General features: G+C 44.6%; 2 protein-coding genes across 7 annotated transcripts in view; both read left to right on the top strand.

Annotated features, from left to right (window-relative positions):
* The first annotated feature begins 972 nt into the window (after nucleotides 1-972).
* LOC310757920 (C-terminal-binding protein 2-like) lies at nucleotides 973-16,535 on the top strand. Of its 2 annotated transcripts, none has more exons than XM_083603629.1 (9): nucleotides 973-1,510; nucleotides 4,596-4,750; nucleotides 5,293-5,437; nucleotides 7,470-7,676; nucleotides 9,536-9,750; nucleotides 10,620-10,750; nucleotides 10,873-11,000; nucleotides 11,618-11,738; nucleotides 12,255-16,535. In XM_083603629.1, the coding sequence occupies exons 1-9, from the start codon at nucleotides 1,462-1,464 to the stop codon at nucleotides 12,421-12,423; spliced, it is 1,320 nt and encodes a 439-aa protein (XP_083459755.1). In that variant the 5' UTR covers nucleotides 973-1,461; the 3' UTR covers nucleotides 12,424-16,535. The 2 variants fall into 2 exon arrangements, with proteins under 2 accessions (XP_083459755.1, XP_083459756.1); XM_083603630.1 differs by lacking the exon at nucleotides 973-1,510 and adding an exon at nucleotides 2,239-2,497.
* A 3,889-nt stretch (nucleotides 16,536-20,424) lies between these two features.
* The window catches only part of KDM3B (lysine demethylase 3B), a 37,290-nt gene continuing 35,969 nt past the window's right edge, over nucleotides 20,425-21,745 (top strand). For 2 of the 5 annotated variants that reach the window (XM_083603620.1, XM_083603619.1), the window contains exon 1: nucleotides 20,425-20,797. In XM_083603620.1, coding sequence (XP_083459746.1) covers nucleotides 20,624-20,797 — 174 coding nt within the window. In that variant the 5' untranslated portion in view covers nucleotides 20,425-20,623. Of the gene's footprint in view, nucleotides 20,798-20,886; nucleotides 21,154-21,745 lie in introns of those variants that run through there. The other 3 variants (XM_083603618.1, XM_083603617.1, XM_083603622.1) reach the window with 3 other exon arrangements.

Here is a 21,745-nt window from a genome sequence, read left to right as displayed (position 1 = left end):
AGGTCACTTTCAAAGGTAGCCCCACGCAGAGCACATTGCAGTAATCCAAGTGGGAGATAACTAGAGCATGCACCACTCTGGTGAGACAGTCTGTATCTTGGACTTGTCTCAATTCAAGTAATGCTGTCCTTCTAGCAGAATCTAAATTTCTTACACTGTAAAGATTGTATGTTTTGCCTGACTGTCGGAAAAGCAGACCATATGTGAGTAACTGGAAAACATGCCCAAAGGGGAAGTGTATAGAGAAAAGGGAACTATTGAACAGCTGAGACTGGATTCATGTTTTATAGTGAAGGGAAGGTTTTACACACAAAGACACATGCACTTTTTATGTAAGTTATTTTGAGACACTGCAAAAAGCGAGACTAATATTTTTTAAAAACAGCTTTTGGACAGGGGCAGAACTAGGCTTTATTTCACCTGGGTCAAAGACCCAGTTTGGTGCCCCCCCCTGCACATGTGTGTGCGCAAACACACACACACAGGCTGGGAGCCTCAATGGCACCCCTTTGGAGGTTTCATTGGGATAAAAAAGATTTTATTAGAATATATGGAGCTGAGCTTCAGGATGAGAAACCTGTGCCTTTAAAAGGCTACATAAGCAGAAATTCAACAAAATACCCACTGCCATAGCTTTATGGCGCTAGGATTGTTTTTGTTTGAATTCCTGTATGGTACCCTTTATGAGTACTGGTGACCTGGCTAATGTTTTCATGCTACATATAGCTTGAAGAAAGGCGGGAAGTGAACACACCTAATAATAAACTGCTATAGCTGTGGTGGTTCTTTATAGCTGAAACAAACCCAACGGGAGCTTTTCTCATTGCTGCACCTCAGGAATTTCTGCTTTGCACAAGGCACCTAAAGAGGCGAAGAGCGTGAGGGAAACACATCCTTGTTTCACTGCTTCAAAGTACGTACTGCCACGACCAGAACCTTTAACCATCCCTCGCTTTTACTTTAATTTTTTTCTGCCTCGCCGCCCCTGAATCTCTGCTGCTCTAGCCTTGAGCCTGGCTCCACAGGACTGCGGCCGGCGCCGCGGGAGAGCCCAGAGGACCGGAAGTGATCGTTGGTTTCCGGGGGCCGCTCTGGGCGCGGTACTCTATGGCTGCGCAGCCCGTTGCGCTCCGGCTTCGACGGGGATCTTGCCCTCCGCGGACCCAGCCGAGGCCTTCCGCTTCCCTTTTGGAGGCCGGTGGCGAGCGACGTTCGGTGGGGGGAGGGCCGCGGCAGGCGAGAGGCAGGAGGACGGCGCCCGGAGCGCATCCGCTGAGCTGGCCTGGCCTTTCCTCCCCGCCCTTTTCTCCTCCGGCTGTAGGCGGGCTGCTCGCCGCCTCTGCGAGTCTTTGGGCGGGGGCGAGGCCGCCGCCGCCGCCTCCTCCGGTCCCCGAGCTTGCGCCTCCCTAGCGCCCGCCTCTCCCGGGCTCAGAGTCGCGCGGGTCTGCCTCGGGGTGTCCCATGGACAGGCACAAAGTGAAGCGCCAGAGGCTCGACCGCATTTGCGAAGGTAACGCCCTGGGCGGAGGGAGGGAGGCGTTCGCTGGGCGGCGGGGAAGGGGAAGGGGCCTGGCCCCGGGGCCAGCGAGCGAGCGCCTTCCTTTCTGCCAAAAGGCGGAGGATCTCGTCGTCCTTCCGCCGCAGTGACAGGCGACTTCAGGCGGAGGGTTTATTCGCGCCCCCCATGCCCCTTTCTGTGAACGGGATCTTGGACGTGGGGGCCCTTTCGCCACTCAAAGCTTAGATCCTGGTAGCCTTGCCAGATCCGTCCAGATACTGAAGGTGTACACGAGCAGGATTAGCCCAAGTGCAAATGTCTCCCTCCCCTTTAGGGAGCCATGAGCAAGGCAGCCACATCCCGTTTCCGGTCTTGCAGAGCGGTTCAGGTGGCTACACATGCTCCCATCTCAAGAAATCTTAACGGTGTTCTGATCAGGTAGCCCAACAGTCTTATCCCTGTATTGTAGATGGGAGAAAGAGACAAGGCCAAGAGAACCGGGGTTTTCCTTTTCTGGTCATGAACTCTTAACAAGTTCATGACCAGAAACCGAAAGGGCTCTTAATACAGTACTGCTGTTTTTATTATCTGCATTTTAATAGATTTGTTTCTTACCATGTTTTAATCCTATTAGAGCTTAATTGCTTTTTAACAATTGCCCTTTATATGTTTTTAGCATTTTATAGTTTAACTGTGTTAATTTACATAAGCCACTTTGAGTTCCTGTCTGGGGAAAAGATGGGATACTACTACTACTACTACTACTACTACTGCTACTACTAGCAGCTTTACTCCCATGGTGTGCTAGACTAGGAGTAAAGTGGATTCAAATTTGTGGGAGAAATGGAACTATAAAGTGACATAGTGTATCTTGAATTTTCAAACAAAGTAATTCCATAAAAGCAGGGCATGCAAACAGCTGTCTAATGTTTCAAAGTGGAGCAGAAAAGATTGACGGCTTTTATCTTGGCAGAATCTGGCAAAAGCTGTGCTGTGGTGGTGGGTCATTAGAAGCTCTGGCAGCTGGGTTGTGCCTGATGGGAGAGTCCAAGTAAACCTCTCCCAAGTAAACTGTTGATGCTTCTGACAGGTGCTTCCTGAGTCTTCTCGCATTGTGTGGGAAATTGGGAGGGCTAGTCTAACTGAAAAGTGCAGAACATTGTATTGGATCTGGATTAGGTTAGTTGAAGTGAAGTCTCATTTATTCAATGGGACTTCAGTTGGCCTAAGTCTGGAATCAGTCCATTATTCACAGCCCCCTTTTAAGACTCTGTGTCATTGCCTCTTTTTTCTTAATTGAAGTACTGTTAATGTGGTCTCTGGAGCCACCGCCCACTTCTCCAGACTTCCATATAAATTTTCAGCTTGTCTGCTTGCCAAAGTAACCCAGTCTGATCTAAGTAGTGAGGCTGGAAGGTATTGTTCTTTCCCTGAGTCAAGAGGCCACCTGCAAGACTGTTCTAAAGTAAAGTTAGAAAAGAAAGTAAGGAACTTCATCTGTTCGGCAGCAGATGTGTGGTTACTTGAAAGTAAAGAGAATTGTGAAGAAACGGGTTGTGTTGCTGGCTCAGCTGTTATTTGACATTATGCTTTCTTAATTCTTATGCAGTGGTTGCCTCATCTTGTGACTAATTCCTTTAATTGCCTGACAATGGTTTCTTATCTGGATGCTTTAATGTGTGAGCTGGACCATTCTTAGGTGACACTGCGTATAATGCCCTGTGGCCTAACACTATTGCACAAATAATCCTGTATCTGTGTAGCATCCTAAAGAGACACGGGAAGATGCTGATGCAAGTGCAAATGTCTCCTTTGTTCCTCCTTTCCTGATTATATTGTGATTTATCAAAGCAGAGTGCTTAGCTCTTCACTCACTCCTTCATTATCTTAGATTTTTACTGACTAGACTCAGGCATCAACTGTACTGTCTCTATACCCTGGACACACACATATACACACAATGTCTTAACTAGGGAGGGTGGGTCCAGTTTTTCAAAAGGTTTTTGGATTCACCCTCAAAACATATTGTCAGTTCCCTTCCCTTCAGCTAGTTGCATGCATGGTTGAAGTTTGATCTCTGTTAGATAAACTGTCCTTGCTTTGTACTGCAGCATGATTCTGTGCATGGTGTTTGGCAATGTCTCTCTATTGAATTTACTCCTTTGTAAGGCTTGATTATCATTATCCCTGTGGATAGCAAGATGAGCCTGAGGCTTCCTCTGTTCACCAGAACAAGCAGATACACTTTTCTATCTCTGGACTGAGAGTCTGGAAGCTTAGCCACAGCTTGTGCCATCCTAACAGACTGTGGTTAACTATGGTTTGTTTCAGACTAAACTTTGAAACCATGGTTTTAGGTTTGCATGTTTCAAACAACTGCATGCTTCCTGAAATGAGCACAAAATACAAAGCGTCATTTTTTTGGGTTGTCATCACTTTGTATAGAGACACTGCTTCTGTTCAAGAAAAGCTGTTTGCCTTTTCTCCACACTCCTCTCAGATTGCTTTTAGACCTGTTTCCTTCAAAGAAACTTGTGAAAAATATTGCTCTTCTAATTTTATTTTTTCTACAGATAACTCCCAAATTGCATACATTTGTGAACGGGTTATCAGTATCTGTTATATGATAATTGACTTTATAAAAGGTCTGTGAATAGCCAAACTTCAGAACTGGTTACATAGTTTGCAAGTATCTCTGGGTCCTGTTGCATGCATCATGAATTCAGGTAATGTTTGCATGCTGGTATGACACAAGTGATTCATGGTAGCCTTTGCATGTAAGAAAAGCAACACAGAAAGCTGCCTGTGCCAGATCAGACCACTGGCATACTAGCTTTATAATGTTTACAGTGGTTGGCAGCAGCTCTCTAGCGTTTTAGACAGGTGTGTTTTTCAGTTCTGGAAATATTTGGGATTGAGTCTGTGACCTTCTGCATACAAAGCATGTGCCTTAGCACTGAGCTGTGACTCTTCTCTGATTCCCCCTAACCCTTACATTTGTTTTCACTACGAATCCTTGGTGATGTTTGCTTAGGACTGACATAAGAATCTTGTCATGCTCACATTTGCAGCTCATTAAGATGCTTTTTCCCTGTAGGTATAAGGCCTCCTATTGGTAATGGCCCAATGCAAGCCCGTCCGCTGGTTGCCCTCCTGGATGGCAGAGATTGCACTGTAGAGATGCCCATCCTGAAGGATGTTGCCACAGTGGCTTTCTGTGATGCACAGTCAACTCAGGAAATCCATGAAAAGGTAAACACACCTAAACAAGAATATCTTTCATTTTGTTATTGCTTTAATAACTAGCTGCTATTTGTAGTTGCTTCCAACCCCCTCCCCCCAAATTCTGCAGAAGTCCAATGAATTTGCAAAGAATTTAGCAGAGAATTTGTGGGAGGGTGATGCATTTTCTTAGACTTCACACTGAGCTTGTGCAGAAGCCCCACTCTATGGCTTGCTGTTTCTGTCTACTGCAGAAGGCCATGGGGGAGGGAGAGAAACAACTCCTCCCTTGAATTCACTGTGAGAACTCAAGACAAATTGAGGGAAAGTGGTTTCTCTTCTTCTGTAAAAGCACTGAGATGCTGCTTGTGCCTTCTGCAAAAACCACTGCTTCACAGAACTTAGGGGAAAGGATCCTTATGCTGGGTGTGTGGGGTGGGGCAGGGCTGCTCACCATGGGGCAGGGAGGGGCAATGCTGCTGGCAATCAAGTAAGTGGGTTTGCAGAATCCTGATCTGACTAGTTCTAATGCTGTGGAGCAAGCATTATTCTGTTGTTCTGTCTTCCCATAGGTGCTAAATGAAGCTGTTGGGGCTCTGATGTACCACACCATTACCTTGTCGCGCCAGGACCTGGAGAAGTTCAAAGCTCTCCGGGTCATTGTGCGAATTGGCAGTGGCTATGACAATGTGGATATCAAGTCAGCTGCAGAATTAGGTATGGTGATCCCAGTGCAATATTTTCTAAAAAATAAATGAATACATAGAGTGAAAACATGTGCACTGCCTCTTTGTGTTCAGTTTACTGGGTCTAAATTGGGGGCTAGCCAAAATCATAAACTCCGAAGAAGCGATGAAGTGCTCACTATTGCAGAGAGAGAGAAATTTGCAAAGCGCGCCACTGTTTTATTTTAATACATTTGCTCTCATAAGAACCCCTATAAGTTAGGCCTACTATGGATTAGAACTATTTTAGGAATTTTATAAAATGCAAGCTGTTAAATAGCTACTTGTTGCATGTAGTGGCAGACTTATGAGGACATGCACTAACAACATAGTACTTGTGTTTGCTTTGAGCAACGGTTTTTGCAGGCTGCTAATGTTCTGGTTGCTATGTTGGCTAAGGCTGTAATTTTCTAATTTTCTGGTCCTAAGCCGATTTATGTGGAGATAATTTACTGATTTCAATGGGCCTTTTTTTCGCACAAGGATGCTTTGGTTCAAGATATAAACCATTTTAATAAGTAGACTTCTTCTTTCTTTGGCAATCACTCGTAGCCAAGTAAGATTGTCTTCCATGAACACAGTCTTAACAGTGAGTCCATAAGTGACTGTGGAGGCCAATTCTGGATCCACGCATCCTTTCACAGTGAGGACATAGGTTTCGGGTTGGGAGTTGATCACGGTGAGAGTTTGCCAAATGTACCTTCCTCTTAGCATGTTTATCCCTTTCGTCCTGAGTTCAAGCGTCTTCAAAGTCCATGACACCTAATTACTAATTAAGCAAACACAATACAAAAGTATAGCATAGTTTGCAAATTAAACTCTAGGTATACGTCTAGCTTAAAAGCAGTAAGTGTTCTGCTACTGATCTCAGCACCTGTGTGAGAGCCATCTAATGGAGTTCCTATAGATTCTGCAGTCCTAGCCGTAAACTCTTGTCATACTGAATAACCTAAATTCTCTTGAGTTTTGGTGGTGGTCTGTCTGTATAGTCTTCTTGAAGTGTTGAAATTTAATGCCAAACTGAGTATTGTTGCGCATTTGGACTATAGCGTCTCCTGAGCTATGATTTCCACAAGGACAAGTATTTTCAAGAAAAAAATTACCGTATTTTTCCGTCTATAAGACTCCCTCATGTATAAGATGGCCCCTATTCTTGGGGACTTCGGTTTAAGAAAATGGGGGGGGGGTCCATGTATAAGACGCCCCCAAATTTTTGACATTATTTTTTAGGGAAAAAACCTAGACTTACACACGGAAAAATGTGGTATATAATCGAGTCCCTTGTGGATAGATCATAGCTAAATAATAGGGGACATGTGTTGTGAATAGAAGGTTCTCTCAGGTTTAGTCACTGATATACAGTGGTGCCCCGCAAGACAAATGCCTCGCAAGACGGAAAACTCGCTAGACGAACGAGTTTTCCGTTTTGGAGGTCCTTCGCAAAACGAATTTCCTATGGGCTTGCTTCGCAAGACGGAAATGTCTGTATTGCGAGTTCCTGCGGGTTTTTCCCCCCCCCCCCTTTTTCTAAGCCGCTAAGCCGCTAAAAGCCACAGCGCTAATCCGCTAAGCCGTCAATGGGCTTGCTTCGCAAGATGAGCTAGACGAAGAGACTCGCAGAACGGATTCTTTTCGTCTTGCGAGGCACCACTGTATACTGTTTAAAATCCTTTAGGTAGCAGGGCTGGGGAGAACCTCTGCCTCAGAAGTTGGACAGCTAATATCAGATAAAAACAGGACTAAATTAGATAGCCTACTTACCTGATTTGGTGCAATGCAGCTTCTTCTCTCCTTCATCCAACTGCCTGATTGTGACAGAGAGTTTTCCTGTCCCCAAAATTATCATGGTGTTGATAGTGGGAACAGGATTTTGCTGTACATTAAAATGTTGGACAATGTGCTCGTGTCAGTATCAAATATATTGCCTTGTTTGTAGCTCTGGAGTGTTGGGGAATCCCTTCTTTTCTTCATCTGTATTGAGATTGTTTGGGAATTGCACTAGCCTCTTCTTCCTATTTCCTCAGGCATTGCAGTGTGCAACGTCCCTTCTTCTTCTGTGGAAGAGACAGCTGATTCTACCCTTTGCCACATTCTAAACCTTTATCGTCGGGTTACTTGGCTCCACCAGGCCATGCGAGAAGGAAACAGAGCCTCAAGTATGGAGCAAATCAGAGAGGTGGCTGGAGGTGCTGTGCGTATCCGTGGGGAGACCTTGGGCATCATTGGCCTTGGTAAGAAATTGGCTGCTCCTAGAGATACAGACATCGTTTAGACCAAACAGCTCAGAGTTATATGATCAGACATTCATTTATTCATTTGTATACTGCCTTTCCACAAAAAACAATGCTCCAAGTGGCTTGCAACAATGAAAACAGGAATGCATTTCAAAAGCAAAGAGTGCAAAAACTATTTCATAATAACGTAGCAAAACAATACAGTAGCAAATATAATAATCTGATCATCATCATCATTGTGTGCCTCCTCCATGAGAGGGTGGCAAGACAAGAATGGACCTTTTTTGCAGTGGCTCCTCTGTTGTGGAATTCTTTCCCCAGGGAAGCTTGCCTGGTGACTTCATTACATATCTTCAGGCGCCAGGTGAAAATGTTTCTCTATAACTAGGCCTTATGGCCTTTAAATGTTTTTGTGGGAGGAGTGGCATTATTATGTATTTTGTGTTCTCCTTTTGTATTATTCTCGGTAGTGGCGCCCTCCCTGTGGAACGCCCTCCCTTCAGATGTCAAGGAGATAAAGAATTACGTAACTTTTAGAAAACTCCCTGTATTGGGAGGTTTTTATTACTTTGATATTTTTATTATGTTTTTGGATATGCTGTAAGCCGCCCAGAGGGGCGGGGTATAATAAATAAAATAAAATATAATTAATTAATAATGTTGTCAACCACCCGGTGATCTGGATGAAGGGCAGTATACAAATTTAATAAATAATAACAACAGCTAATAAACTTTTCAGTACTATTAATATATCAAGATTACATAATCAAGCATCCAGTAGCAAAAATAACAAGGGAGCTTTACAGTTTCACCTTGGTCCTAGGGTTACCCCTCCCATGATGTTGCTCGCAGTCCCTCTCCCGTAGTGAAGGAGCCTTGCAGTGTGGCAGCTCTCTCCCTCTTTTCATAGCTTGAGGCAAACCATTGCTATGGTTTGTGCTTCTACTGCAAACCAGGATCGGAGAGGCAAAAGACAGGAGCTGAGGTGAGGAGGGAATGTCTAAGCCCAAAACATCCTTGACTGCTTCTTTACATATGTCCTCTTCGGGCTTTGGAGTGGGTCTCCTCGCAAGCCCCTAGGACTCTCCAGGGTGCCCCCCATTTATACATGTTTCACTGACGTGCATGGAAGTCTGGAACATAACCCACGTGTAAATGGGGAGTTACCTGTATGGAAAATTTACTAGATGTGGAGAGACTTATCTGATCGTTAAAATGAAAACTTGCAGAAATGGGTGTCACATGTTGAATGACGCTCCTGCTCATTCACCCTTTCTGCCTTGTTGGTTGTGTAGTTGAACTTTGTGGCTCCTAGTGCGAATGGGAGGTTCCCACTGATAGATTTGGGGTGGTATTGGTATCTGCCTTATATTTAGTTAGGCCAGTAGTTCATCTGGTAGAGCAGCCCTCCCCAGTTTGGGGCTGTCCAAGTGTTTTGGCCTATAACTCCCAACATTTGTGACTATTATCCATGCTGGCTGGGGCTGGTGGGAATTGCAGTCCGAAACATGGAAGGCCCCAAGTTAGGGAAGACTCTAGTATTGTAAACAATCAGGTAAAATTCAAACTTCAGTTGCTTTCTGCAGGTCTTATTCGGAATCTCTCAGTAGCGCTTGCAAAGAACCTCAACTAGGCCATTGATCACAGCTGTTGCATATATGTGGGGTCTGTTTCCTTGGAGAGAATACACAGAAGACCTCAGCGCCCACCATTAGTCTCCCCTCCCCTTCTCCCTATCCCTAAAAAAAGAGTATCGTTTTTCTTAGGTCATTCCAAGTCTCCTCCCAATGACTTAGCTCTTTGGGAAGAATGTGTTGTGCTGTTATTCAGGTGAATACGTGTTCCTTTTTTTCAAGGTCGAGTTGGGCAAGCAGTTGCTCTGCGAGCAAAACCCTTTGGCTTCAATGTGATTTTCTACGATCCATATCTGCCTCATGGAGTGGAGCGTTCCCTGGGGTTACAGCGGATGAGCACCCTGCAGGATCTGCTCATGCAAAGTGACTGCATCACATTGCACTGCAGCCTCAACGAACATAATCATCACCTCATCAATGACTTTGCCATTAAACAGGTGCAACATTGCATTGTGCTGGGAGTATAAGTTGCTGCTGTAGGGTGGTTTCATGAAAGCTAGAAATGTGTGGATCTGGTGCTGCATTTCTGCTGAGCGTGGCTTCTTTTGTTGTGAATAGATTGATTCTGTGATTAGAAACTGCCTGTAACAAATGTTTGGCTTCAGTCTATATATAATAAACTCTGTAACTGGCAGTGCTGAGTAAGCAAAGAACAGTGACAGCACTGAACTGTTTCAAACAACTCTAGATTCTTTTAATGTCATGTTCTTCCCGGTTTGCCCACTCAAATGTTCTTTTCAGAGTGAGTGTTGTTTTATACTATAGTGACTCAACGCTTGTTTCATTTGAGGTCTAATTTTTGTACTTCTGTTATACGGGTTTGCAGTAATGGTTCTTCCCAATTGTTGTCATCCCATGATCCAAATGTTGGCTGTTCTCTTCAACTGCTACTTTAAAAAACCTTGCGAGGGATCCCAACAGAACCTGGTTGGGGGAGGGAAGAGAGAGTGCAGAGAATGGACAGATGATGAACCTCTCAGGCACTATTTTCAATGTCTGCCCCCCCCCACCTCCAAGTTTCTGTTGTTAGATTCCCCTTCTTTTCTCTTTTTCCTGCTCCCTGGGCACCTTTTGAAGATTTATGTTAATTTTTGTGTGATGTTGTGCTGAGCCCTAAGTTTTTGAGTAGGAAAATTGTGTATTTCAGAATGTATGTGAGGGAAATACTTCAAATCTATTCTGTCCTGATTGTCCCATACTCCTTTTAAACTGTGCTCCATTTAACTTTTACTAACAATAATGTAATTTGGACTCAATAGTAGGTTATTCAAGCTCAACAGTAGCCTATTTTTATATTTTTTTGCAGATGCGCCAAGGCTGCTTTCTGGTGAATACAGCTCGTGGAGGACTGGTTGAAGAGAGAGCCCTGGCTCAAGCCCTAAAGGAAGGGAGAATCAGAGGGGCAGCATTGGATGTGCATGAGTCAGAACCCTTCAGGTAACAACTCCACTATTGCCCTGTACTGCTGCCAGCCTATACCGCTTTTCACCTCTCCTTCTCCAAGTGTTAGGGCTGCCAGAGATCATAATAAAAAAAATGCCCCTTTCTCTACATCACAGCTTTGCGAATGGACCCCTCAAAGATGCTCCCAACGTGATCTGTACTCCTCACACAGCCTGGTATAGTGAACAGGCCTCCATTGAATCTAGAGAGGATGCAGCTAAGGAGATCCGAAGAGCCATCACAGGTAGCTCTGCTTTTGCTTTAAAGATTGTTTCACTGGGATAGGTCTATACAACTGTTGTGATGGAGCTCCTTGCCTAATTGGTGGAGGTGAAAATTAAGTCACTGGATTAGTTCTTTAGCTTTTTAGACCACTTAGGCCTGGTATCCCCAACCTGCGGCCCTCCGGATGTTTTGGCCTGCAACTCCCATGATCCCTAACTAACAGGACCAGTGGTCAGGGATGATGGGAATTGTAGTCCAAAACATCTGGAGGGCTGAAGGTTGGGGATGCCTGACTTAGACTGTTTTCCTACCCTGGTGTTTGGGAGATGTTTGGTGCTGTTTCAACATGGAGTGATGCCTTGGAGGATTTTCTTGACAGCAGTCATGTCTAATGACATTGGTGCATCTAGAAACTGCAGTTGAGGGAATCGTTTCTCATGAACACTGTGGAAGAAACAAGCAATTTTTTCTTGTACTACACCATTCTTATTTTTCATATTATATTTGTGGATCTATCTTGCATCCTATATACAAAGTAGAGAAGCAGTTAGGGTATCTTTCCCCTGTGACATTTGGGTGTAAATAATTTTGGGATTAGCATCTAATATACCTCTGTATATTTTGACTTTGTTTTAGGTGTCATACCTGATCATTTGAGGAACTGTGTTAATAAGGAGTACTTGCTTTTAGCAGCTCAGTGGTCCAGTATTGACCCTGCGGCTGTGCATCCAGAGCTTAACGGAGCTGCAGCTTACAGGTGAGATGTGCATGCATTCTTACCAATAGCTTTTTGCACAGGTCGCTTATGCATCAGGTCTCAAAAGGATTGTATTCAGAAAATTTATCTAGCTTTGTGAGACTGACCCAGCCTCCCTGTCCACCTTCTTTCTGGCAGCAAACTCCTTTGAAATAAAGCTGCATTGCTTTGTAGATTGTAAGTCTTGAACAATCTAAGAGCACCAACCCAGTTTAGCCAGAAGGCTTCAGGACCTTTGTTCAGATGGGTTACTGGCTAGGCACCCTAGTAATGATTTTAATATGTAGCTGTACCCCTGCAGCAATTAAGACAAACCTGCTTCGGAGGATAGTGGCCAGAGGATTGTGTCCTGATAAACACCAAATTAAAGCTGTAATAGAATTTACTGTAATGCCATTTCCTACTAACCTTCACTTAATTGCTTAATTTCTGAATGCCTTTTATATAATGTCAGTGAAACCTTCAAGGAAACACTCCCTGGATTGTAATCACCCTGTGCTTTCTTTTTTGTGGCAGGTTTCCTCCAGGAGTAGTGGGAGTAGCAGCCACAGGGCTCCCAGAGCCACCAGTAGAGGGGATTGTACCTCACGGTATTCCCTCTGTGTCTCACTCTGCACCCCATACCCCTTCTCCGGGAGAGTCAAGCAAATTGGAGCCAGACAGAGAAATCTCCACTGACCAGTAGCATCTCTGTTCTCTTTATTCCCCCATGAGAAAGCAGGGAATGCCTCCTTTTTTTTTAGGACATATTGTGATCCCTGTGGACTGTTTCCTGTTCGCACCGGACAGGAGAATGCATTTCATTGTTGGCAAATTCTAGCTCTTGCCTTTAAACAGATATTTTATATCAGATTTAGTTTAAATCTTTTGGTGAATCTTTTTCCTTATCTGGGGCAATGAAGCAGTGACTTTTCACCCTCTTGGTAATGTTTAGTTTTAACATGCAGGTTTCCTTGCCCCTGCCTTCCACTGTGTGATATACGGGAAAACAGTACCTGAGTAGAATACTGAGAATTCCAGTGATTCCAGAACAAGACTGGTGTGCATTTAAGGTGGTTTCTTAGGTTGAAGGTCAGCAGAGTTTCAGGTCCAAGGGGCAAAGTACACTGTAATGGAGAGGGAAGGTGCGCATGTAGGTTTGCTTGGTAGGAAGGGGAGCCCTGGCTCAGTTGTGGGCATTTACTGCTTTGGCCTGCCTGTATGCTCTTAACTGATGTGCTTGGTGGGTGATTTGCTCCTAGGATGCTGGGGGTAAGTAATTATACGAACCAGAGTGAATTGGAAATTCTGCCTGGAATCTTATTTGTGTTTCAAGACGTGCAGAGAATTTGCATCGACAGCCAAGATGCTTGCGAAGTTACAGGGAGGAAGATTCAACTGAGATTTGGGCCCAGCTCAGGGAATGAGGAGTCAGCTCCATATAGGGAGGCAGAAGGCGTTTCAGAAATCAAGGTGTCAGGTTACATAAATGCCTGCTCTTTGCACGCTTATTAGTGCAACTTTGCTACAATAAGATGATTATGCTGAAATCCTAGAACTTAACTTGGGACCTAAGTCTCGTTGACCTGTCTCTTAACACGCATCAAAGGCCAAGCCAGGATTCTTCCCTCTTATTTTTGTTTAGTATGAAATGTCCCAGGTGTGTGCGTGCTGAATTTTCAAGTTCTTTACTTCAACCCCTTTCTCTGAATTGAGTCCTTGTCTTGCAAAAAAACCAACCAACAGAATTTATTCTCAAAACCTACAGATGGCCACACAGATTCTTCTTGGGGAGAAATAGTTGGTCTGTGGCAAACTATGGCAGTTGCCTTTAAAAACAACAACCAGGGGTATGTTTTAACCAAGGCATTTAAACCAGATTTAAAGGCAGAACTAGTGCTGTACATTGTCTCTTATGAGGTGAATAAATTCTTATTCCCTGGCACTGTCCACACAGCATATAGTTCATAATGAAGCAAAGTATTTATTATTGTTGGAGGATAGCCTTGTCATGTTGCTTGGACTTTACAGAACTCTTTGACTAGGAAAATGTTATGGCTTATAATCAGACCGCCTAAGTATTAAGCTCAGAAAACAATTGGGGGTGAAGAATAGGAATTTTTTGTTGTAATCAGAATTCAACTTTACCTTGTTTTCTTCCAAACAAAATGCCAGCCAGGCAACCTGGGAACTGGGTGGAGTAGAAACCTCATCCTAGATCTTGCTTACAACTGAACATTGATAATGGGCTAGCATGTCCCCAAGCATCCCAATTTTCCAAGACTGTCTGCAGATATTGGCAGGATTTCTTCAATGCCAAGTGCTAACTGACAGGTGTACAGAGAATCCCTTTCAAGTGAGGGAAGCGCTGAGCAAGAAAAATCTTACTTTTGTATTGTGAGATGGTATATGGTGCCCTTGTAGTGTGTGCTTTGTTAGAATGTGAGTTGGAAGTGTTTGGTGTAATGTAGGCTCTGGTAGTGGGGGAGGCACAATAGCTTTATAATCTCTTGGATGATTATTACTTCATGTTTAAAATTCACATACCTCTTGGGTCGCTCAGGGTTTTTAGCAGTCTGTGCACGGGGGGGCATGCTAACAGATGTTAGTGCTAAGTGTGTGGCAGTAAATGTGGGGAACCTTTGAGTGAAGCCTTCACCTCTGAAGAGATTTAACTTGGGGCAAAAATAACAGTTTCAGCTTTTTATTTGATCTGCATACTAATCTGCTCTAACCAACCTGAAAACTGGAATGCATTGCCATTTGGGTTGTTGCAAATATAACACAATGCTGGCCTTTAACTAGGGTTAAAGAAAATGGGAGTAGCCTGTGTGACAAGACACTTCCTCACCCCATCCTTTCTCCTGTGTAAATTTCCTGTGCCCACACCATTCCCCACCTTCAGTTCCAAAATCTAGGTTCACATCTGTGTTAATCAAGATTAACATTGCTCAGACCTAACTCTAAACAAGGGCAAAGAGAGCTAAAGGAATGTATCTGTGAGAGGAGACGGAGATGTGATCTTATTGTTTGCTGTTGATCTTTTGGCCTGAGCCAAGGGCCAGAATTGTGTCCGCACCAGCCCTTGAAAAACTCTGCTCTCTGTAGTGGGCAAACTAGCCAGCTGTGAGGTGGGCTGCATGTATTACATTTCACAATCTGTTGAGGAGAAATCCCAATCTACAAAACATTCACACATTGCTGATGTGCCTCAGATAGCCATAACATTAGGTGCTACTCCAGAGGGCAGTTCAGGGTTGTGTGTATTCTCCGCCAACCTCCCCATTACACAGCACTCAAAATTCTGATTCATAATAATATAAATGTGCATATTTCTGCTTCCAATAGACCATCATGTTTAGGGTATTTTTACAGAAACGGCAGGGAATTGTAGAGAAATTGGGATTAGTGAGAAAGACGGTAGGAAATAGCCATTGAGGAAGAGCAGGGAATTGCAGGGCTCTGGTGCCCTGCCACTCTGCCTTTTAGTTTCTTGTACTTTACTCAACATTAGTTATGCATTGTCAAGCTGTTGGCTACAACCATGAGAGCAGGAATGTGCTTTAAAAAAAATGAAAGCTGAAAATCTCAGGATACCAAGTTTGATTAGATTTCATACTTGGATAGGAAATACTGATGTATTTCACTGTCCTGTTGCAACCCAACTAATAAGTTCTGTCAACCCATGGGTTGAGCATTCCTGCAGTGGAGAATAGGATGCCTATTGCCCCAATGTCACATTGTATTACGAGCAGAGAAAACCAGCAACATCTTTTGCTCAGCTTGCTGCTGGCAATTCCTGTTTGTAAGATTTTCTGATCAAGGTCCCCAGTTGTGGGATTGCCCAGAGTCTGTTCATCTTGCCTGTTTCAGGGAGTAGTGTAAGATACACTTAATTAAAAGTGGCAACCATATATTAGTAAGCAAAATTATTTTTTACACATGAATACCTCTAAAGACTTATCAGGTAAAAACCTCCATAAGGAGAGAAATTGGGAAGATCCCAGCTGGCTAGCACTGAGCCTTTTGTAGAAACCGTGCTGATTGGCATACTAGAATACATAAATGATAAGGTTGTGTCAGTCTCTGAATGCTGGTGAACATTGTATAAGCCTTAAGCCCTCAAAGATAGCCAGTATTACCTAGACCTACATTTGGGAATTAAAACAACTTTGAAACTGCCAGAGTGGCATCGCTTGAGGATCCAGATCAGGTTTGAGACTCCTTAGCTAATCAAGGGGTTTTTCCCCAGAAAGCAGGATGGGCCAGGTGCTGATGAAAGTGCTCCAGTTGCACATCATGGTATATTTTTGGTTCAGACTAGCAGTTGCCACAAGAAAGGGTAATGCTAAAGTGAAGTCTCTCTCCTGACACTAAACATTGGTTCAGTGACCCCTTCTCACATGTATAGATGTGAAACTCCTTGCTCCAAGTTTTATGCATGCTGGAGGAAGAATAGACTTCCTTCAGAATTAATGTGGAGCTTAATCCCAAAGAACATTTGTTCCTAACGTTGAGGCAGGAGTGCCCTGGGTCATGCCAAGCTTATCTGCAGGAGGAGCTCACTCTGTCCTAAGGTATATTCTGCTTGTCAGGTTTGCTGTTGCTGACCAGCTTTTTTTATAGAGGACTCAGAGTTTCAGAAATATATTTTTGTAGCCAATAACTAAACTGTGAAACTTAAACAATAAAGCATGTAAAAGCATTTCCAATGATGTTTCCTGTACAGATGTTTCTCCCTTCAACTCTCTCCTGGCTTTTGTTAGAAGTTTGACAGTTTCTTTGATTATATTTTAATAAATATTTCCTTTATGGTCATGTGGGTTTTCTCATTTCACTGTGTTGCTCCCTTTATAATGTATTTGACTAACCGTTTAGTGTCTGCATTACAACTTTTGCAAATCTGTGCAATTGGTAAACATGATGGGTTGGCTCTAGAGATTAACCTGCGGAAGTGGGGTGGGGTGGGGTGGAAATTGACTAAGTGGGGCATTATGGGGAAAGGGAGAAATAACAGAAAGTTAGTGAAGTAACTTCTGTAAGTATAGTTTCTACTTACAGGAGATGCATCTGCCCAGTTTTACACTATATCCCTGTACATCACAGTCTACCCTATTCAGAAATGTTTCTTGACCCTTGGAATAGCCAGGAAGAGAAGGGGATTGGGAAAGTTACCTTTGACCTGCCTCCTTCCATAGGCAGATCCGCATCCTGGGCACTTGGTATGTGGTCTCTTAAAATTTTAAGATTTTAGATAAGAGAAATCTGGTAAGTCTAAAATGGTAATAAAAAGTTGATGTGGCAATGGAAGGCAACTTCCCCGTAGCTGCTGAGGTCCTCTCACAAATCCCACAAAAACAAATTGGAGATGAGCTTGCAGTATGTCCACATCTGGGCGAGTTGTGTACAGCTATTAACCAAATGAAAAACAACAAAGCCAGCATACCTGATGGGATACCTGCTGAAGTCTTCAAAGTGGGCGGAATTGAACTTACACAACAACTTCAAGAGCTCATCAAAAAAATCTGGGAGAAAGAAGAGATCCTAGCAGACTTCAGAGATGCAGAAAAATTAATTTATTTCTTTTTTTAAAAGATGATAGAATGGATTGTGGAAACTATTGAGGCATCTCTTTATTAGCTGTGGCTGGAAAAATTCTTGCAAGGATATTGGCAAACAAGGATATTCTTCCTGAATCCCAAAATGGTTTTCGACGTTCTAGGGGGACAGTGGATATGATTTTCACTGCTTGGCAAGGAAAATGCAGAGAGCAAAACCAACTCCTGTATGTGGCATTTATTGAACTGACTAAGGCCTTCAACACTAAATTGCACTGCCCTGTGGACTGTCCTTCTAAAAATCGGCTGCCCAGATAAATTTGTGAACATCCTGTTACGGTAAAAATCTGGGTGCGAGGCTGCTCAGCCACCCAGCTCGTTGGACTAAGTCCGCGGGCCCCTGCGGAGAAAAATGAGCTCAGCCGGAGACAGGAGCAAGCTGCAGAAGATCCACGTTTATTGCGCAACAGGTTCAAGGCGAGATTGAACAGCGAGAAAGGGGTGACATAAACTTTTGAAACTTCCCTCCATGTCCCAGAATACAGTGCAAAATACATCCCAGTTACATCATGAATACATTAAAGAGAGGTTGGGTTACACAGATTACATCATGAATACATTAAGAAGAGGTTGGGTTACACAGGATTAACATATGGAGGAGGGAGGGGGGAATATGCAGAGCTGGAGATATGCGCAGATAAGCACATCCTGATGAGAAGACAATGGTCCATGTACTGGCATTTCCTGGAGGAAAGGCTTGGCAGAGTGATTTGACAGGATTAGGGTCTTGACACCTTGCTTGAGGGATTATGGAGGACAGGGGAGGTGTGATGGAGTCCTAGAGAAATTGAGCAAATTGGTACGTTGATATTCTATGAATTTTATAGATTTTAGTCCCCTTTGACATTGACAATTGGAAATAAATTGATATATTGTAGCGAAGAAGAAGGTGAAGAAGACATGCCTCCCCCTTCCGTATCAATCCTTTGACTCCTCCATGATAATATAACTGCAACAATTGTGGATACCAGTGGCTCTCAAAATGAACCATTCACAGTGGGATCAGGCGTTAAACAGGGATGAGTTAGTGCCCCAGCTCTATTATCTTCATCGCCATGATCCAACACATTGTCTAAGGGAAACTCCCCACCGAAGTAGAAATCATATAACGAACAGATGAAAACTCTTTAAACGGAGTAGGATGAAAGCAAAGAGTAAAGTTACCATAACTTCCATCATAGAGCTTCAGTATGCTGATGACAATGTAGTTTGTGCACACTCAGAGGATGACCTCCAAATCCTCTTAAATAGCTTCACAGCTTATGGAAAACTTGGCCTATTGCTCAATTTCCAAAAAACCAAAGTGCTGTACCACAAGCACACAAAAAATCCTATGCAGTGCCACAAATCCAACTTAATGGTGCAGTGTTGGAAAATGTCGACCACTTTTCCTACCTGGACAGTTATCTTTCCACAAGGGCCAACATCGATGCTGAAATCCAGCATTGCCTGAGCTCTGTGAGTGCAGTTTCCTCCCGATTGAAGCACTGAGTGTTTGAGGACCAGGACATTCGCAGGGGAACCAAAATGCTTGTTTACAAAGGCATTATGCTACCAACTTTACGCTTGAGAAACATGGACAACTTATAAACGCCATCTCCAACTCCTTGAAAGATTCCATCAACGGTGTCTCAAAATTTTTTTACCCATCACTTGGGAAGACAGGCGAACTAATGTCAGTATACCGGAAGAAGAAAGATCACCAGTGTTGAAGCAATGATTCTTAAACATCAACTTTGTTGGACTGGTCATGTTTGGATGCCTGATTATTGTCTTCCAAAGCAACTACTCTATTCCCAACTTAAGAATGGAAAGCGAAATATCAGTGGACAACAGAAGAGGTTTAAAGATGTTCTCAAGGCAAATATTTTAAAAATGTAGTATAAGCATTGATAACTGGGAAACACTGGCCTGCAAGCGCTCCCATTAGAGAACAGCCTTTACCAAAGGTGTTATGGACTTTGAAGAAGCACGAACTCAGGGCAAAAAGGAGAAATGAGCTAAAAGGAAGGCACATTTGGCAAACCCTCACCGTGATCACATTGGAAGGACGTGTGGATACAGAATTGGCTTCCACAGTCACTTACAGAGTCAGTGTTAAGACCATTTTCATGGAAGACAATCTTACTCGGCTATGAGTCATCGCCAAAGAAGAAGAAATGCAAAGCCTTCATACTTAGACTGGAGCCTGGGGAACACCCTATTTGTAAATTGTAAAGACTACTGGGGAGAGCAGACTGTCCTTAAATGGAGCATTTTGCAGAGTGGGTGACAAAATCCTGGCCTAGGTTGGTTGCCAATTACTGTATTAGTTCAGTTACACTCATCAGATGAGCAAAATCCAAGGCAGGCAACTAAAACATTTTACAACTTGGCAGTGTTGTAAGAATGCAAGGTCTCAAATATATAAATTAAATGTTCATAAATTTACAAGGCAAACACATAAGCATATAAACCATGTGTCTGAAATAGTACAGGAAAGCAATCCTGAAACTACCGGTATTTTGGCTCCTAAATTGACCTCAAATGTTTCTCTGCAAGGAGGAAGGAAATGGGAAAGCCTCTCCATTGTCTTTTGCTTAACTGTCTTAAGGCCATATTTGTGTATGAATAGGGTGAGCCTGTGACCAGGATTCAGGCATTTAAGTATTTACCATCACAAAAGAATGGAGTAAGATTCCCTAAACACACATGCATGTTGAGTAAATCATACTCAAAATGATTTACAACTTTAGCTGGTGAAAGCTTCCTCCCGCACTGGGAGTGTGGGCTGAGACCTCGTCAGTACAGTAATATCACTCATAACACCCGAAAAGAAGAGGGCAGCCCTTCTTGTACCTCAGGTCAACCAAGGCACGGCAGGTGGCCATTCCACTTTCCCCATCAGGTGTGATGTGCCTTGTGGGGTTGGGGGGAGAGGCTTTAAGGTTCTGTGCTGCGTGTATCGGGGCCTGTGAAATGAGTCCCCTGCAGCGCCCCGTACGGGCAAAACCGAACAACAGGCACCTAGGACAAGAGCGCGACGACTGCGGTGCATGCCGGGAGCGGAGGAGTAAATAAATAAGGGCGCGCGCAGGGCACGCTGGGAACTTGAATCAGGGGCGGGGCCAGCTGGCTGGCCGGCGCGGGGCACGCCGGGATTGGAACGGAGGTTCTGGCGCGGGGCACGCCGGGATCAGGGCGGGCTGGTGTTCGGGGGGCCCAGCGCAGGGCCGTCGCTCACTCGGTGTCTCCGGCGGCGGCTGTTGGGCTCGGAGGCGCGACGGAGGCTGCTTCTGCCCGGCGGGGATGGCGGACACGGCGGCCTCCCCGGTGGGGAAGCGACTTCTGCTGCTGCTGGTCGCGGGGCCGGGCGAGGGCGAGGCGGCGGCGGGGCCGGAGCCTGGGCCTGCACTGCCCTCTCGAGCCTGGAGGAGCGGGACCGTGCGGGCCATGAGCGGCGCCGTGCCTCAGGACTTAGCGGTGAGCGCCTTCCTCGGGGGCGGGAGCTGGGGTCCGTGTGCAAATGCGTGTCCTGCGTACGTGTGTTTATGTATATCTCTCTCTGTGCCTAGGTGGGGGTGGGGTGTGTTGCTGAGCTTCTGCTTGGACTCCGGAGGGGAGGGGGAGGGGTTTATCCGCTTTCCTTCTTCGGCCGAGGTAGCTCAGCCTCCCTGCTCCGCCTCTTCCTTATCTGGTGGCAGCTGCCGCTGCCGCTGCAGGATCTCTTGTTACGCTTGGATCTCGGGTTTCGGTTGCCGCATCTATGGCCGTCCTTGGTGTTTCCCCCCGTCGTGAGACACTGCGCGGTGCTGCACCCGAGCCCGTTTACCTCTGGGGTGGGATGTGCGGGGGGTTGTACTGAAGTGGCGGGTGGGAGAAGGAAGTCTGCTGTGCGTTCCTGCTAAGGAATGTTTGTTCATGGTAGTTAGGATTAGATCCCTTAACGGTGGGTATCCTGGTCTCTCTCTCTCTAGCTGCAGCGCGTTTGAAGTCTGGGAGCTTTCAACGTTTCGTGTTTTCCAGCTTGGATCCCGTACTTTCCTTAGTTGTTGGGATCGCTGCTTATGTTTACTTCAGTGCAGTGTTGTGTTTTCCGTATGCCTTGCAGTTTTATTAGGTAGAAAGGATAATCTAAACTTCGAAGATGTTTGCACAAAAGTACCAGGTCGAGGGCCGCCAATTGTTCCAAAAAGGGAAGGTTGGAGCTTGTGCGTTCATTTCTTAATGGCATGCAGCCTTCTATGGGATATCTATATTTGTGTCACTGGTCGAAAGCCAGCACTGATAATGGGTACCAGTTCAGTGCTGTTGCTATTACGATTATGCTGTTATTGTCTGTGAAGGATAGCTGCCAGTGTGATTATTTTTGAAAACCCCATATCCACAGCACTTAGCTCTTGATTTCCAAGATTCAAAGTACTTCAGCTA

The sequence above is a fragment of the Podarcis filfolensis genome (assembly GCF_964270895.1).
Source record: "Podarcis filfolensis genome assembly, chromosome: 2".
Lineage (NCBI taxonomy): Eukaryota > Metazoa > Chordata > Lepidosauria > Squamata > Lacertidae > Podarcis > Podarcis filfolensis.
This window is presented reverse-complemented; position numbering and strand designations above follow the sequence as displayed.